The sequence below is a fragment of the Lacerta agilis genome, chromosome 2 (genome assembly GCF_009819535.1).
Source record: "Lacerta agilis isolate rLacAgi1 chromosome 2, rLacAgi1.pri, whole genome shotgun sequence".
Classification (NCBI taxonomy): Eukaryota; Metazoa; Chordata; class Lepidosauria; order Squamata; family Lacertidae; genus Lacerta; species Lacerta agilis.
In genome coordinates, this window is record NC_046313.1 from 94,912,540 (window position 1) to 94,930,193 (window position 17,654).

General features: G+C 42.4%; 1 protein-coding gene across 1 annotated transcript in view; it reads left to right on the forward strand.

The window, feature by feature from the left end:
- SUCLG2 (succinate-CoA ligase GDP-forming subunit beta) overlaps nucleotides 1-17,654 on the forward strand; it is a 190,418-nt gene that overhangs the window by 102,929 nt on the left and 69,835 nt on the right. Inside the window, exons 5-8 of the mRNA XM_033141256.1 lie at nucleotides 1,231-1,383; nucleotides 4,471-4,560; nucleotides 10,826-10,922; nucleotides 15,870-16,031. Of these exons, the coding sequence (XP_032997147.1) occupies nucleotides 1,231-1,383; nucleotides 4,471-4,560; nucleotides 10,826-10,922; nucleotides 15,870-16,031 (502 nt within the window). The remainder of the gene's footprint in view (nucleotides 1-1,230; nucleotides 1,384-4,470; nucleotides 4,561-10,825; nucleotides 10,923-15,869; nucleotides 16,032-17,654) is intronic.

Consider the following 17,654-nt stretch of genomic DNA (forward strand, 5'->3'; position numbering starts at 1 on the left):
TGCCACACAGAGGCAGTTAGTCCTCTCTCGGAATGTTGGACTTGACTGACAGCTTTAAATCCCACATGTAGTGTCATGCATAAATAATAATAATAATAATTATTATTATTATTATTATTATTATTATTATTATTATTATTATTATTATTATTGCAATTGTTGTTATTATATTTTTAAAGATTTGAATTCTGTTCAGAGCTACTCAGAAATCTGTACCTGAATTACTGCTGTAAATTAGAGCATACTGTATTTGTATTAATTTCTTCAAATGCCAAGGCTTTAAAAAAATGGTTGTGTGCTTTTTTGGTTTAGGAAGGAAGGAAAGAAAGAAGGAAGGAAGGAAGGGGGTACGAACTATAGATAAAAAGAGGGATACATGCAGTGCTATTTTTCAAGAAAAAGAAGTGCCAGAACTCACCACAAACACCTCCCTTGTTCTCTTATAATGGCAATGATGCCCACCTGAGAGGTGCCGGAACTGGGTTCCGGCAGGTTCCGGCTGCAAAAAAGGCCTTGTTAAGTGGTGGGGGAAGAAGGGGAGAGAGATATGTTCAGAAATGGGAAAATAGCAAAAATAGATATATGGGATATCAACAAAACACTGCCATTTGGGTTCATTCATAGCCCTGCTCAGCCATAAATACCTCACTGGGAGACATCGGACCAGTCACTTGTTTCTCAACCTAACCTACCTCGCACAGGGAACCCTCAGGTTTCTAAGAGAAGAAGATGTAAGATAATTCTCTCATCATTCTCAGCTTTGGACAAAGTTAAAACTGCCCCTTTTAAATTTGTCTCTTACTTTTATTTCCTTTGATGTAAGGGCTTGCTAATAGGACCAAGGTAAGTATACTGTTCCTACATTCGTTTCTAATAACTTGTGAAAATGTCCCTCCTTAGTTTGTGGTAGTTTCTCCTCTCGTGTTCTCTCATCTCCATTGTGGGTTATTTCCATAATCCCGGGGGAAATGAAATGGAAAGGAACTGTATGATACCAATGCCCTAATGAAGTCATTGATTTCTTCCGTGACGAGAGAAATCAATGATGGATTCAAGAATGTGAGTCGAACTCCAGTGCACATTTATTACAGTACAATGTGTTCTCTCTGAATAACGGCCACTTCCTCACTCGGAAGCCTGAATTTCCAACGCAGCTAACGAAATACTGTCTCCGTTGGATATTGCCAGCAAAGACGTGCTAATAATACATTGCCAAATTGTACTTTGCAGGTCATGGTGGCAGAAGCACTAGACATTTCAAGAGAAACTTACTTTGCAATATTAATGGATCGAGCTTGCAATGGACCTGTTCTGGTTGGTAGCCCACAAGGTGGGGTTGATATAGAAGAAGTGGCAGCTAAAAGCCCGGAACTCATCTTCAAGGTACATTTCAAAGCTTGGTGACTTGTTGTTGTTCAGTCGTTCAGTCGTGTCCGACTCTTCGTGACCCCATGGACCAGAGCACGCCAGGCACGCCTATCCTTCACTGCCTCTCGCAGTTTGGCCAAACTCATGTTAGTAGCTTCGAGAACACTGTCCAACCATCTCATCCTCTGTCGTCCCCTTCTCCTTGTGCCCTCCATCTTTCCCAACATCAGGGTCTTTTCCAGGGAGTCTTCTCTTCTCATGAGGTGGCCAAAGTACTGGAGCCTCAACTTCAGGATCTGTCCTTCTAGTGAGCACTCAGGGCTGATTTCTTTGAGAATGGATAGGTTTGATCTTCTTGCAGTCCATGGGACTCTCAAGAGTCTCCTCCAGCACCATAATTCAAAAGCATCAATTCTTCGGCGATCAGCCTTCTTTATGGTCCAGCTCTCACTTTGGTGACTTAGGTTTTTTTAAAAAACCTTTACATTATTATTATTATTATTATTATTATTATTATTATTATTATTATTTACACCAGCAAACCTTGTATGGGAAATTGGAGCTTCCCATGACCCCAGCTTGAAAATTTCTTCCAGTATCATGAAAAAGCAAACTGGGCATGTTGAGTTCCTTTAGCCAGGTTCATACAGCACACAATTACAGGTCTAACTTTGTTTGGTTTGGTTTCATTGGGAGCAGCAAAGGGCAGCTTACGGTACAAATGGGAAATTGTGTTGGAGATTGTCAGCCATGGCTGGGGTTCTGGATTGGATCCACATCATTATCTCCCGTTCCCCTGTGGACCAAGTTTGGCTGGTGGGCAGCCCTGACCCAAATCATGCAGGCAAAAACATTGTTCTTTGCAGTCCCCACCAATGAGTACAGCTGATGGTGCCATGTGTGAGGAAGGTGGGCATGGCTTGCCTTGGATGAAATCACCTCGCTGGTCAAATGGGGAGGACTGGAGCATCTAACGAAGATCCTGGTCTGGAAGTTCCCTACTGCTAAGTTACGACATCCCTGACAACTATCACTTCTTTTGCAGCCTTTCAACTGTGTATGCATCTGACTATTACAATACCAGTGCTCAAATGCAGATTGAATTGATCCATTTACTGTTTGCCGGTGTTAGATCAGATCCTCTGTGTGTACAGCGAATGTGTGTGCAGGGTCCAACTTCACCCACTGCTCACAGAGACCATGCACACGGTGGCCCACATAGTCAGAACCCTGCCATTTCAGAATTTGCAATTATATGGCTCGCAGTCTCCATGCATACAAGATACGTGCATTTGGCGCATTGCAGAATGGACTGTTCATGTGCCAAACACGTGTTGTATTGGAGGGGTCAGAGCTCAGGGTGCTTCGCGTGGAGATAGCCCTAGGCTGAAATTCTGGTATCTCCAGTTGAAAGGATTACAGTTTGCAGAGACTTTGAAGAGTTTCAGCTACTCAGAGTAGCTTCTGGGATAGATAGGACCAGTGGTCTGAACAAAGTATTACAGAGCTGCATTTGTTCACAGACACTTCTCTTGACAGAGGAGTGTCAGAGCAAGTCAAACGATGGCTTACCAGACTGCAAATCTGATGGCTCCCTGAGAGGAGCTTAACACTCGCTCTGCCCCTTCCCAGTATTTTTACTTTAGCTCAGCATGGCAGCTAAGCCAACTTCCAGCTTAGCATGTCATCTGAACCCAAGATACAGTTAAGCCATCTCCTCCTGGACCAAAACAAAGCTCTTAGTATTCCACACCCCACCTACAGCCTAAAGGGGCACATTCTAGGAGAATATTTGCCACCGGATTCTGCTGGTTTTCCAAACTGGCCCTAAAGAGAAAGGTCACTTAGGTTGAACACAATGGGGCTTACCTCTGAGGGAAAAGAAAATTGGAGTGTCAAGGTGCCTGGCTTCCACAATCATAGAGGAGGAGCATCCAAACAAACATGCATTGTTCCCTTACAGTCTGAAGTGTATTGTCCAGCAGCGGCTATCTATCTGGTTATAAAAAGGTAAAGGACCCCTGGCAGTTAAGTCCAGCCGCAGATGACTCTGGGGTTGCGGCACTCATCTCGTTTTACTGGCCGAGGGAGCAGACGTTTGTCCGCAGACAGTTTTTCCGGGTCTTGTTGCCAGCATGACAAAGCCGCTTTTGGTGAAACCAGAGCAGCGCACGGAAACGCCGTTTACCTTCCCACCGGAGCAGTACCTATTTATCTACTTGCACTTTTACATGCTTTTGGACTGCTAGGTTGGCAAGAGCTGGGACCGAGCAACGGGAGCTCACCCTATCGCGGGAATTCGAACTGCCAACCTTCCGATCGGCAAGCCCAAGAGGCTCAGTGGAGCCCAAGAGGCTCAGTGGCTCAGTGGACAGCACCACCCGCGTCTCCTATCTGGTTCTGCTCCTCTGTAAATTAGCCTCTATTGCTCCCTCAGCAAGAAAATATTCTTCCGCTGTGTCTCTAGTTATCACTCCTTAGCAATACAAATGGTTGACTCGTTGTTATGAAATGCCGTTTTGCCCCACATTAGAGCTAGTTTTTATTTCATGTTACTGTACTGGAATGCTTGATTGTATTATGACCTTCTAATAGTGGTTACTGTCTTAAAAGTATTTATCATGAGACGGTCACTTAGCAACAAGGATCTCTTTTATACATTTGGTGAGCTAACGGTACATGCACACAGAGTTCCACAATGCACATTTGAAACATACACAAACAGAGAAACGTTACCGGGCAATGACACCGGTGCTCTGGTTCCTTGCCAGAACCAGTCACAAAAATTAACAGACTAAGTATTCATCGATGCCATCTGTACAGTAATTAAAAGTGAAAACTGGTGTCAGATTGTCTTGTCAGCATGCCACCCTGAAGAATTACATAGTTTTTTGGAGAGACTCTCTTTCCTGGCTGGCATGATAATTATAACATACCCTATAGGCAGCTGCTATAGCCTCAGTCTCGGACGTCTGGCAACTTGCCACATTTTAATTAATAACTTGCAAATATATATTAAGCATTTTGGGGGTACTTTTGAAGTTACGGATCTGTTTTCCAACTGAATATCTTAGTTCTGTTTTGTGCACTTTATTGCAACAGGAGGAAATAGATATTTTTGAAGGTGTAAAGGATCTTCAAGCCCAACGGCTGGCAGAAAATCTGGGATTCAAGGGACCTCTGCAACAGCAGGTAAGTTTTCCCAGAAACAAGACCGTGACTGCATTCAGATGTCTGGGACCCTTTTCCACTCAGCAGTTCTCTGAAATTCCACTAACTTTTCATATATAGGGAGGATTGCACGCCAGTGACCTTGGTGGCATCAGAGCTCATGGGATACCAGTGCCTCTGGTTTCCTTTCTCATTTAGGAGTTATGGCAGCCAATCAGTGTTCAAAATACGGGTTCCAACTAAATCATACTCGGAGCAGATCCTTTGAAACCCACGTACTTAAGTTGATCACAATAATTGATTTCATTGGGTCAGCTCTCGGGTGTAACTTAGTTGGCTTCATCCCAAGAATCTATTCTTAGAGCATGCCTCCTTGGTTTGGGATAACAAATAGGTAGGAACTAGGTGTAGGCTTGTTGAGCACAGAGTCGTTGAAATAAACGGATCTGTTCTGAGCTGGAATAAGTTTGAATCGTGCTTCCCCCTCCATCTTTCCAGAAGCTCATTCCTCAAATTCCATCATGTCCCATGACCAAGAAAAAGCATCAGTGGCCCGTATGTAGATGAAGGGATGGTGCTTTACTTTCTCCAGTATGCAGGAATATCCACCATTTGTAATTGTTTGCAAATCCCTGCTCCTGGGTGTAGCTTTATGATGAGGACAATGCCAAGAGGTACCCCAGCGGCTATATGTAGAATGTACAAGATTACATACATCCACAGTATACAAACTGTCCATTTTTTACTCTGCCTAACAATGGAGATTTGTTGTTGTTGTTCAGTTGTTCAGTCGTGTCCGACTCTTCGTGACCCCATGGACCAGAGCACACCAGGCACCCCTATCCTCCACTGCCTCCCACAGTTTGGCCAAACTCATGCTAGTTGCTTCGAGAACACTGTCCAACCATCTCATCCTCTGTCGTCTCCTTCTCCTTCTGCCCTCCATCTTTCCCAACATCAGGGTCTTTTCCAGGGAGTCTTCTCTTCTCATGAGGTGGCCAAAGTACTGGAGCCTCAACTTCAGGATCTGTCCTTCCAGTGAGATTTACATTATATTAATTGCAGTCATACCATTGATCCTGAATGCCTTGCAAGTCGAACATTTTGGCTCCCGAACTCCGCAAACCCGGAAGCGAGTGTTCCAGTTTGTGAACATTCTTTGGAACCAGAACGTCTGACGCAGCTTCCGATTGGCTGCAGGAGCTCCCTGCAGCCAATCGGAAGCCTCGCCTTGGTTTCCGAACGTTTTGGAAGTCGAACGGACTTTCAGAACAGATTCCGTTCGACTTCCAAGGTACGACTGTATATTAATTAATTATATTAATTTCAGTTCTACTCTGCCCTTCCTCCCAAAGGAGCCCAGTGCAGCAAACCATAAAATAACAAATACAATACAAATATAAACAGGTAGCGCTTCATTCTTTCACTAGATGCTTAAGAGAAATGTCCCCGGCCATCCCTTCCAGGGTAGCAAATCCTGAAAAATCATTGTGAAAATGCCGGTTAATTGAAATGGCTCTGGAATGCAGTGTTGATCTTTTTGCCCCTACCATCCAACACAGCTTTCTTCTGCAATTTTTCTACAGAACTTTTTTTCTGAAATTTTCTTCAGGTTATTATTGAAAAGCAAAAGCTTGCCATTTTGTAGATGGTAGATTCTCAGCATGCATTTCACTCCTCTTAAAATTTATCATTCATGTTCCAAAATAGGAGCATGAAAATGCAAGCCACCAAGCCTGTTTTGCAACTAGCTTAATCTTTATTTTACTGCTCTGGGAAGAGAAGGATGATAAATTGTTTTTTTGTGATGGGTTTTGCACAGAATTTCCCATATCATCAAAATGCCACTTTTGTAAAACCTTTGAATTTTTAATACACCACTTCTAATTAATTTCTATCCCAACTGTGCAATTAACAAATGCATAATCATTAAGATGATTAACACCCATTTGAAGATTTAGCAGTATCTTTAATGAGAGAGAATTATTATTAAATCTTTCTAGCTTTGCATGTTCTAGCACTTAATTATTAGCACAATGCATGAACTGCTTAACTAAACAACAGCTAATACATTTCTTCCCATGTGCTATAACCTTTGCAGTGTGATTTACTGGAGCATAGAAACATAATGGCTACATCAGTACAATCAAAGGTCTATTTAATTTGGTCTTATCATAATCGTTTATATTCCCCAGTAGGTAGATGCCAGAAGAATTCTAGTTAGTGCGACAGTGAAATTCTTCCATTTAACATACTGTGGAGTCCTTGTGACAGATCTCAATACTGCTTGATGCCTGCCTTGTGGGGTGTTTTTTGTTTTGTTTTGTTTTGTTTTTGGGGGGTGGGTTAAATTTCACTTTATACTAACATTTTCCATTAGTATCCAAATTATTTCAAACATTAATGTGGAGAACTTTACTGTAAGCATGGTAAATATTTGATTTGATAAAATGTATGGTTAGGGAACTGCTGTTTGTTCTTCAGATTCAAAACATTTGGGGTTTATAGTACTGGTCATGTGGAGTGGTTCATTCAAATTAGAATTGGATCCATTCTTTAAAGGCCTTGACTGAAGTTCTGTGCACAAAAGTGCTTATGTCAGTGAGAACCATAAGTGCTGTTGGGATGAAGGAAACTATGAACAGCTACAAGTAGTCACTAAATCACTTATGGCATCAGCACGTGGAATCCTTGGGCAGCCGGGAGAACCCACTGCTGATGCCTGCCCTCCCCCCAGCTCCATGCTTTGAGCAGCACCACATGGCTAAACCCAGCTGCCATTTTAATTCCCCCCAAATGCCCCTGATCATCGTACGGTTGCTCTGGGGCACTGTGGGAAATTAACATGGCGGTGTTCAGCCATCTAGTGCTGTCTCCGGCAACTTCCGCTCTCCTCAAAACTCCCTAGGCCACTGGTTACCACTTATATAAGCCACTTTTTGTGCATAGAACATCAGTGAACCTTTAAAGAATGGTTCTCATTGCCTCCTCCATCCACATGAGGTCTGGAAGGTGGCAACACGAGAATCGACCTTTTCCGCAGCATCTACTTGTTTGTGGAATGCTCTCATCAGGGAGATTCATCAGGGAGTTGGCAACCAGAAGCTAGCTGATTCTTTTAGAGGCTTGTGGTTGTTGATCTGCAGTTGTTGATTCCCCAGTATATTGAGACAGAGGAACAAACTGTTAGATAAACTAGTCCCTGTTTCATTGCTCTGGGTTGTAGACCAGAATATTGAAGGTTAAGTTGTTCCAATGCCATTTGAGTATGCCTAGTCTTTTTTTAGAAATGTAGGCAGTCTGAATAGAAGGCAACCTGTACATTCATGCAGCTGCACCTATTGTCACCTTTCCTTTGCACCTGGTCACATTATGTTTGATTTTTAAGGCTTGCAAACATGTACTCTCTAGCTACAATGTCCAAGCACTCAGTTGCATCTGCCTGCTTTATTTGCATGTATCTAGTTATAAATGAGTGCTGGTATCCATCTAACTAATGCTCAGAGATCCAGCACTAGTTTGTCCTCACCATAGTGCCTTAGTGCTAGAAAGCCAAGGTAGAGCTTGCTAAAGTACAGGTCAATTATTTCAGGCATCTGTGGCAAGAGTATCCCTATTTCTGCTTTCCCTCCCCTGTTTCAGGTTTTTGTTCTTCTAGGTGGAGATGTTTGATAGTATCCCTTGGTTCAATGAGAGAGAGAGAGAGGGTGATAATCAATTGCTGTTGAATGAGAACTGTATCAGTCCAACTTCTTCTTGAGGAAGTTTATCTTTTAATTTTGATTTTTTAAAAAATTAAAAAGATGAACAAACTTAGTGGTTTGCATATTGTGTCCTTCTGGAGCTTTTCAGAATGCATACTAATAATAATAATAAAATTAAATACAATAGTCTACTAAACATTAAAAGCTTCACTACAACAGGGCTGCCTTCAGATGTCTTCTAAAAGTCTGGTAGTTGTTTTTCTCTTTGACATCTGGTGGGAGGGCGTTCCACAGGGCAGGTGCCACTACCGAGAAAGCCCTCTGCCTGGTTCCCTGTAACTTGGCTTCTCGTAGTGAGGGAACCGCCAGAAGGCCCTTGGCACTGGACCTCAGTGTCTGGGCAGAACGATGGGGGTGGAGACGCTTCTTCAGGTATACTGGACCGAGGCCGTTTAGGGCTTTAAAGGTCAGCACCAACACTTTGAATTGTGCTTGGAAACATACTGGGAGCCAATGTAGGTCTTTCAAGACCGGTGTTAAGTGGTCTCGGCGGCCGCTCCCAGTCACCAGTCTAGCTGCCGCATTCTGGATTAGTTGTAGTTTCTGGGTTACCTTCAAAGGTAGCCCCACATAGAGCACATTGCAGTAATCCAAGTGAGAGATAACCAGAGCATGCACCACTCTGGCGAGACAGTCTGCGGGCAGGTAGGGTCTCAGCCTGCGTACCAGATGGAGCTGATAGACATAGGTTCTCACTTCAGAGATTGCAGGCTAAACCAATGGTTCCAAAACTTTTTGGGCCCACTGCCTCCTTGGTTCCATGAACTCATCCCCAGTGCCCCTTACCCTACCCTACAAAAAGCACTATTCAGAATGGTGGTTTGCACAACTCACTAAGGAAGGTGATAACACAATAAAATTCAAAATGTTAAGAAGTAATTGCACAGTTATTCAAAATCCATTAAGCGAAAACTATTTAGCTTAATTCAACAAAAGAGATGGACCTGATCCAGGGATAGCAGCTTTTCAAAGTCTGGTAAATCATTTACACTTCCAGAGCCCCCTCTCCTACGACCTCTTGCCTCTTAGCTCCCTCCTAGGTAATCCCACTGTCTACCAACCACTTTGGGAACCACTGGTCTGAACTTTGACAGGGAAGGAGACATCAGAGGGAGCACAAAACCAAGGACAGCAAGAGAAGAAAAACGCACAAATACAATAATAAGCATTTAGGCCATTTAAGTAGGGGACAAGGATTAAGGGGTTCTAGTTGAGCAGGTTCTTTGCAGCTAAGACCAGGAGCGATGGGCATGTATTGCTGAACGGCAGCATTCTCATCAGCCCTGTTCCCCCTTCCAGCACACAGCCACAGGAGATCGTGTGGCATCCTCTAGGTCACAAATGTGAAATAATACTGAATCAGCAACACAAAACATGCCCCAGAATCTTCTAATACACATGGGAGTTCCTGAGCAGGGAAGGGACTGTGCAAGGGTTTTTTTCTGAAAGCATAAAGTTTGAGGATCACTGGAGTACCCGGATCACTTACTCCAAGAACAAGGAACTTGTGGTTCTCCAGATGTTGGACTACAGCTACCATCAGCCCTGACAATTGGACAGTTGCCTGGGGATTATGGAAGTTCCAGATCCCTGAGTTACTCAAAGTATTTGAAAATAGTAGGATATGATGATGGGGTGGGGAGATATTGGAGAACAAAGGACGCCTTATAATCCCCACAGAACAAAATTTGGGGACAAACAGTTGAGCTGCCCTCCTGCAATATAGTTATCAAAGTAGAACACTGAATGAATTGTAGTTCATGGCAAGGAAGGTTGCTGGGGGTGGGGATATAAAAGGCTCAGCAGATCATGAAGTTAATGCCATTTCTAAATAGTGTCCTCCTTATTTGCTTTTTTACAATTACATTTAAGGAATATGCAGCAGTTGTTTATTTAGTTAGTTCTGATCATGTGTCAATGCTGCTTACAAGAAAACAGATAAGAGCTGAGTTTAGAGAGCAAATAGGCCAATTTTTCAACAATTGTTTCTTCAGTCAGAGTTGCATTTTGATGCTGGAAGGGAGGGTTTATACATTTTCCAAACAAATTCAGCAACTAATCTGCATTTGTCAGCTGCATATTGCTTCACAGTTTCTGAATTTAGTCTCATTAAGGTAATCACTTTAACTTCAGTATCAGCATAATGTCTTCATTATCAACTCTCAAACTTGGTTCATTGTGCTTAAATTAAGTTTGTTTGAATTAATGACACTACTCTTCTTCTTCTTTTAACTACAAAGTTCTATTTAGTGCACTGTGAAGAGTGAGCCTCTGTAATGTTTGACAACATTTCAAATCAGCATTCCATTTCCCCCTGGCTAAAATAATCGGCCACTGATTTAAAAGCAATAGATGGCATTAGTGTTTCATAAAGGAATGTTATTATGTCAATTACTTTTTGTAGCTGCTTTTAAACTGATGCAGAAAATACAAACATCTTTAGCGTCTTAATTCAGGATAATTCTCTGCCCGCCTCCGCTGGTTTCCTTTTGTGTAATTATGCACCACTTTTTCAACTTTAGGCTGCCGATCAAATTAAGAAGCTGTACAACCTTTTCCTGAAAATTGATGCCACTCAAGTTGAAGTGAATCCCTTTGGCGAAACTCCAGAAGGGCAAGGTACGGAAGAGAAAAAGAAAGATTTTAAAAAGCACATTGATCTAGCAGAGAAATAGGAATTTCTAGATGAACTCACATGCATGGGAGTTCAGTACTACACCCCTGTGCCAACATAACCTCCCTAATTTTCAAAGAAAACGTCCCCTGGGCATGCCATCTGCCTCTTTCCCACCATTGTCACATTCAAAATCCCCACCTCCTTTCCAAGGCTTGACTGTGATGTATGATTCTGCGCTTATCAATGCTAAACTCTATTCCTGTTTGCATGTTTCCTTGCATGAGCAAGTCCTGACTCCTGCCCAAAGCACGACGACAGGGGCTCTTACAGAGATCTTCATTCGCATAAGTAATGATACAGGCTCAGCAGCCGACTTGGCAGTAGGTGTCAGGAGTTCAGGAGCCAGGCAAAGAAGTTCAGAACTGAGCCGGAGCAACCAAGATGCCCCAACCAATTTCCACACCCCTCCCACCAAGCTTTTAAAGGCCAGGTCCAGTGTGCTTATTTGCATGGCTCTCTTGCCGTGCAAGAATGCTGAGGTTATAAATGCACACTCTGGGAGGGTGAGTCTGTGTTGAGGTCAGTGATAAACTGCAGCTTTGAAGTGGACAATTAGTGGGTTGGCAAGAAGCCAAGTTAAACAAGGGTATATGTGAAAATTTGCCCGGAGACAGGGAAGCATAGTCTGCTGATTGGCTGAAAGTTCCCTTATAAGCAGCAGGACACAGCGGTTCATTGTTGGAGTAGTTTGGAGTTGTTGGAATAGTAAGGAGTTTGATGAGAGTTCTGAGAGTCTGTGTATATAGTAATTTGTACAAAGCTGTATACAAAGCAAGTTACTGGTCAGCGAGTTCTGTTCCCGAGTCCTGGACTACACCTTCACGCTGTACGCTGTGCACGAAGATTTATGTTGAGCTGCTAAGTACTCTGCTACATCAACAGTCTGTTCCCATCTATGGAGAGTGGCACCTGGTCCTTGACAACAATGCTGCGTCCTTCCTGCTCAGCCTCAGCCGCCTCCAGCTCAGCAGATGTTCAATACCCTCCTCGGCCCCAAACGAAGCTCTACGCTCCATGGGAGAGGCGAAAGGGGGAGAGCCTCCATCCTTGGTTACCACAAACCCCTACTACCACCCTGAGTTCTGTTTCTGCTTCATGAATCTGAGCATGCCCGATCCTGACAGGACCACGGGGATTGTGACATTGAGAGGGGGACCAGAAGCACGTCCCTGCTCCTCTTGCTGCATGTGAGCACCCTAAATGCATGCACGCTCGTGGCTAGGGCAGTGGCTAATTCTAAACAGAATCACCTTCATAGCCATAGCTTGAAACTCAATTTAGGCCTGCGCCTCACCTAGCTAACATGGCATTGAGTTAAAGGCCAATTAGACTCTCAACAGGATCTTTATCTCCCTTAACAGATGTTTATTTATGGGAGGCTTATGTATACAGCTCTTCTCTAACAGCTTCCAGCATAGTTACTGACACATTTCAAGCAGCCAAAATCTCATCTTCCATGGATTTTCCGCCCTATTGTTGCTTTATTTGATTATTTTCCCCATTTCTGATACAGTATGTGAGTGAAACTTGTAATGATTCATTTGTGTCATAAGGAATGTTCAGGCATGAGAGACAATGCAAAAATGCAGTAGTTTCTTTGTTTCTTTGTTTCTTGGCAGACAGACAGTATCCCAAGACCGTCCAAATCCCAAGAAACGTGTGGACTAGATTGAAGTCTAAATAGTGTGGTGCTTTTAGGGTGAACAACCTTGTTTTTATTCTATTTTACTTCTAATATTTCTGGGAAAGCTTTGCACCATAGATAGTCGCAAAAGCAGTCTACACCACCCTCAATAAAGATACCCATCAATCAAAATAATTCAGCGCTTAAAACAAAACCCACAAGTAAAAAAACATAAGCTGTATTATGCCTGCTCATGGAATTTCATAAAATGCCTGCTGAAATGGAAATATCTTTGCCCAGCACCTGAATTTCAGCAGGGAAGGGGCGTATCTGACTGCAAATGGGAGTTCCGTAGAATCAGGCCCACAAAACCAAACCCTTTCTTCCTGGTGGATGTGAACCATGCATCTGATCCACTAACAGAGAAAGAAATATAACTGTGAATAAAGAAACCCAAATAAATGAGAAACCCTTAATGGCTCCGTTGATTTGACATATTTTTTTCCTACGTCCTGGTTCTCAAAATGCAGCAAGTTGCCATCAGCTGTAGTCCACACAGTTATAAGCATTTAGCATAATCTTGTCCAGTAATTTGTATCTAACAGATAAACCCAGTAAGGAACTTGCCACATTAGTGAATAAAACAGATTGTTTTGAGTTTTAGAGCGAAAATCTCTGGTTACTTAATGGCTCTTTTAAAAGCCACAGATCTTCGGTGATGCAGGAAAGATACATTTCCCTTTGCCTCAAGATTGTGTTCCTTTGGACACACAAAATGAAATATATTAAAGTGGCTTTTTATATATAAAAAAGAGCAAAACATCATAAAAATAATTCATTTATAGTAACACATGGCAATAATTCAGAGATTGAATTACAGTCATGATCAAGTGTGTGTTTGTTTTATGACCGTAACACACAATAGTCAAATTAAACTGAATTATTGGGGGAAATGATAAATGATCAGAATTTACAAATGTTGCCTCTGTGCAGGAGCTGCTCTCCCTCGCCTCTAAAAAATTCCCTACGGCATTTTGAATAGATTTGTGGCACTACGAACAGAACAGTAAAAGAAACCAGATTCAAAAAAACATTGGAAAAGAAAGATGTATTATTTGTAAATAATTGTATTACACTTTCTAGCTGGATTCTAGGTGTTTTGTGCTATACTAACTGCATGCAGATTAGGGCTGCAGCCACACAGCAGTTTATTCCATTTCCCTGATGTTTCCCTCACTGTTTATTTCCACATTGTATTTGAGCTTACACGTAATGTAAAAGACACTTCCGGAAAACAATGTAATATGGCACATGTTTAGCACTTGTTTCCATGTGACCCAATTCCAGGAAAAAAAAAATCCATTTGCAGCTCCCTTAACCCAGGAAATTATGGGAGTAAGTGACAACATTTGAAGCAGGATTCCAGCACAGCACACTATACTTTCCTACTATTTTCATTGGGGGACAGAAGCATGCATGTGCACAAAGGGTGGGGGAGAAGCCATGTTGTTAAGTGACATTTTAATCACTGGTGTGAAAAGTCACATCTCCGTAACACAACAGGTACTGCAGTGTGAGAGGAACATTAGGCAACGGAACAGAAGTGCCAGCATTATAATCAGGAAATTTTCCCCATGTCTGAGAGTGGATCCCCATCAGTTAAATGTGAGCAGCCCCATCGACATCTATGGAAATTATCAGCCATACAACCAAGTGAGATTTCAGTCTCATGCTTACACTACTAAACATTTCCCATGCCTTTCAATGGAAGCCGATGCAGTACATGGTTGTGGGTTTATTGTATCCCGTGATCCTGGCCTCAATCGGGATACAGTAATTTGCAATTGTTATGTAACATGTCAACAGAAACCTAGCATAGTGATCTTCATTTACAGGAACTGCGAAGAACTCTGCAAGTGTTGTTGCAGTTCATGCTTAAATAGAAGATTAAAATGCCTTTTCCTATCTGAAGTATCTGAAGAAGTGTGCATGCACTCGAAAGCTCATACCAAGAACAAACTTAGTTGGTCTCTAAGGTGCTACGGGAAGGATTTATTTTATTTTTTTATTTTGGTTTGACTATGGCAGACCAACACGGCTACCTACCTGTAACTATGTCTTTTCCTAGATGGCCCCAAGAACTGCCAGTATTCTCCTTGCCCCTTAGCATAAGCTGTTGAAATTTGCACATCTCTGACAGTTTCATGTCAATAGCAAAAGCAGAGGGAAGACACTCCAAGAGTATAAGTGCCAGGGCTCTCTTTGATATTTGTTCAGAAGAAAAAAGAAGTGCATTTGTATAATCTATCATGTATGTAACAATATTCTTTTGACGGCAGAAAATGTTTTATAAATATTAAGAGGTGGGCTTGCTTCCCTGCTGTTTTGCAATGTTGCTCTTGTGAATGGTGAAAGTTCTGCAGAAATGAGATTTCCGTGGTGACATTAGGAAGGTATGCCAGGAAAGTCCTGCTAGCGGTGCAGGCATGGATAAGGGTTTCATATCTCAGTTAAGAGCAAACCCTGGTTAAGATTGGATCCGGTAGCGGGAAGGAGAGTACAATCTCACGGCTCCTCGTGTGTGTGTGATCTGCTTCTAAAATTGCAGCCTGTTTATATTTAGCTGCTTTTTTATTATTATTACTTCTGTTTGATTTTAGGTTGCATTTCCTCTTGTTTTTAGACCTGTTTATTATTACATTTATACCCCACCTTTCCTCCAAGAAGCTCAAGGCATATGTGGCTCTCCCCTCCCTAGTTTATCCTCCTGTTTTTCTCTGACTGTGTTTATTTGCCTGACTGTGCAGCATATATTAAAACAATCGCTTAAAGGCTGTATTAACATAACGCGTAAGAGCTACAGCTATTACAGATTTGTAATTAAATGCATGCTGCTGAACTTTGTTACGTCAGTCTGTTGAGAACATTTATGGGAGACTGCTCTGTTGAGTTTCCATTTTCTGCCCTCACTTTCATTGTGTGTTTTCGCCACGCTGGCGTTCCACATCTTAGTTTAAGACTCTTGACACCTGGTAGGCCTATGGCAAATTGAGTTTTGATGTCTGCTGTTCTAAGTCCCCGAGGCCTGCTTCAGTATAATTCCGTCGGTGGGGGTGGGGGGAGTTACATTGATTTTGCAGAGATCAGGACTGTGCACTCTCAATACTGGGAAGTGTGGTGCTTAGAAATTATGCAACTCTATTTCAGATTTGGAACTAACCACTCAATAGCTCTGATGTATTGATTTCATTTCCCTTTCATTTAGTTGTGTGCTTTGATGCCAAGATAAACTTTGATGACAATGCTGAGTTCAGGCAAAAAGAGATATTTGCCATGGATGACAAATCTGAGAATGAGCCTATAGAAAATGAAGCTGCCCACTATGACTTGAAGTACATAGGCCTGGATGGAAACATTGCCTGTTTTGGTAAGCAAAAATGTATTTATACTATACGTTTCTGGCTTCGATTCAAAGACCTTACATGTTAAAAGATTGGGGGGATATTTGGAAACTGGGGGAGTTTCAAAACCAGCATGCAATAGGACATGGAGGTATGTAGTCCAATGAAAACCAGTCAACAGTTCTGCCATGCATGCAGGTCTTTGATCATGACTAAAGTTGTCTTTTGGATTCCCAGCCATGTGCTTGACATAACCATTAACAACCATGGAGGCTGCATTCAAATAATCGTATCTCGGCTTAATGAGCCAAGGTATGAATGAGCCTCACGGCTGCATCTACATCCCATTTGCACAAGGTTCTGAGCAAAATGGAAAGTTTGCGGTAAACTTGGCTTTCCCAGGAAACTATGGTTAACAGCTTCATATACTGAAGTTAACTTAATATCCTGGCTTGTTCTGAAGCTGTTCACCGTAGTCTCCCAGGTTGGACGAAACAGGAAACTACAGTTAACGGAAGACTTCCTAGTTTGTTTGCCAGCTCAAAGGTTGAAATCAATGGCTCATTCATAGATTGGCTAATTAAGCTGCGATATGATCGTCCAAACGCAGCCACTTAGTAACATAAAAAATGTGCGGCAAAGCTGTTCTTCACATTTAAGCTGCATGCAGTCATTATCTTTGGCATATGCGCACTCTGTGAACATCAAAGATGCCAAATGATGGTGGGTGGGTGTTTTACTTACTCCACAACTGCGTTACTGGAATTGTCAGCCATGTATCCAAAAAGTTGTCAACATTTGAATAGAAAAGAACTCTAAATAATGGAAGAAAAAAAGTAATTGCTGCCCCAAGGAATCTGGGCAGAATGTTTCGACTGCATACCCAGATCTATCATTTGAATTTAGAATCAGTGTTTTCTGCTTTGCTTCCTGTATGGAAAACCATAAAAGAAGGTGTGCTACAGACAATGAAGGGGGCCTTTTTAAGGGTTCATGATCTTCTGCACATGGCATAGACCTATCCACTAGAGCAAGTCATTATGTTCTGGTGGACGCCAGTCCAGGCTCCTCACCCACCACCCAGGCAAGATTTTAAAACAGTTGAGACCTCAAGCAATCCGTGATCAGAATCTTTCACTTTTTTTAAACATTGAAACAGCCATATGGGACTATTAATGGAACGGGGAATGGAGAGTGGACTTTAACTGGTTCCTCCCATGCATTTCCCCCAATCTAAATTGCCTCTCTCCCCAAGCTGCTATTAGCAATTTGGGGGTGGGGGTAGATAAGTCTCTAGATCTGTGGTTCCCAATTGGTCGTCTGTTGACCCAGGGGGTCCGTGGCGCCATTTACGTAACAAAAGCTACCATAGATATATCAATTTTTTCAAAAGCAGGGGGGGTCCATGGCTTGGCTTTTTAAAAACAGAGTACTTTAGCTAATTGGGAACCACTGCTCCAGATCATATTAGAAGCCCCAATACAGCTGCTTTGTTACTAAACAACAACAACAAAAAGATTGTAGATCGCAGGTATGTCATGGCCACAACCATACCATACATTTAAAGCAAATGGCTTCCCTCAAAGAATGTTGGGAATGATAGTCCTGTGAGGGGTGAACTGCAGTTCCCAGGGTTATTTGTGGGTAGC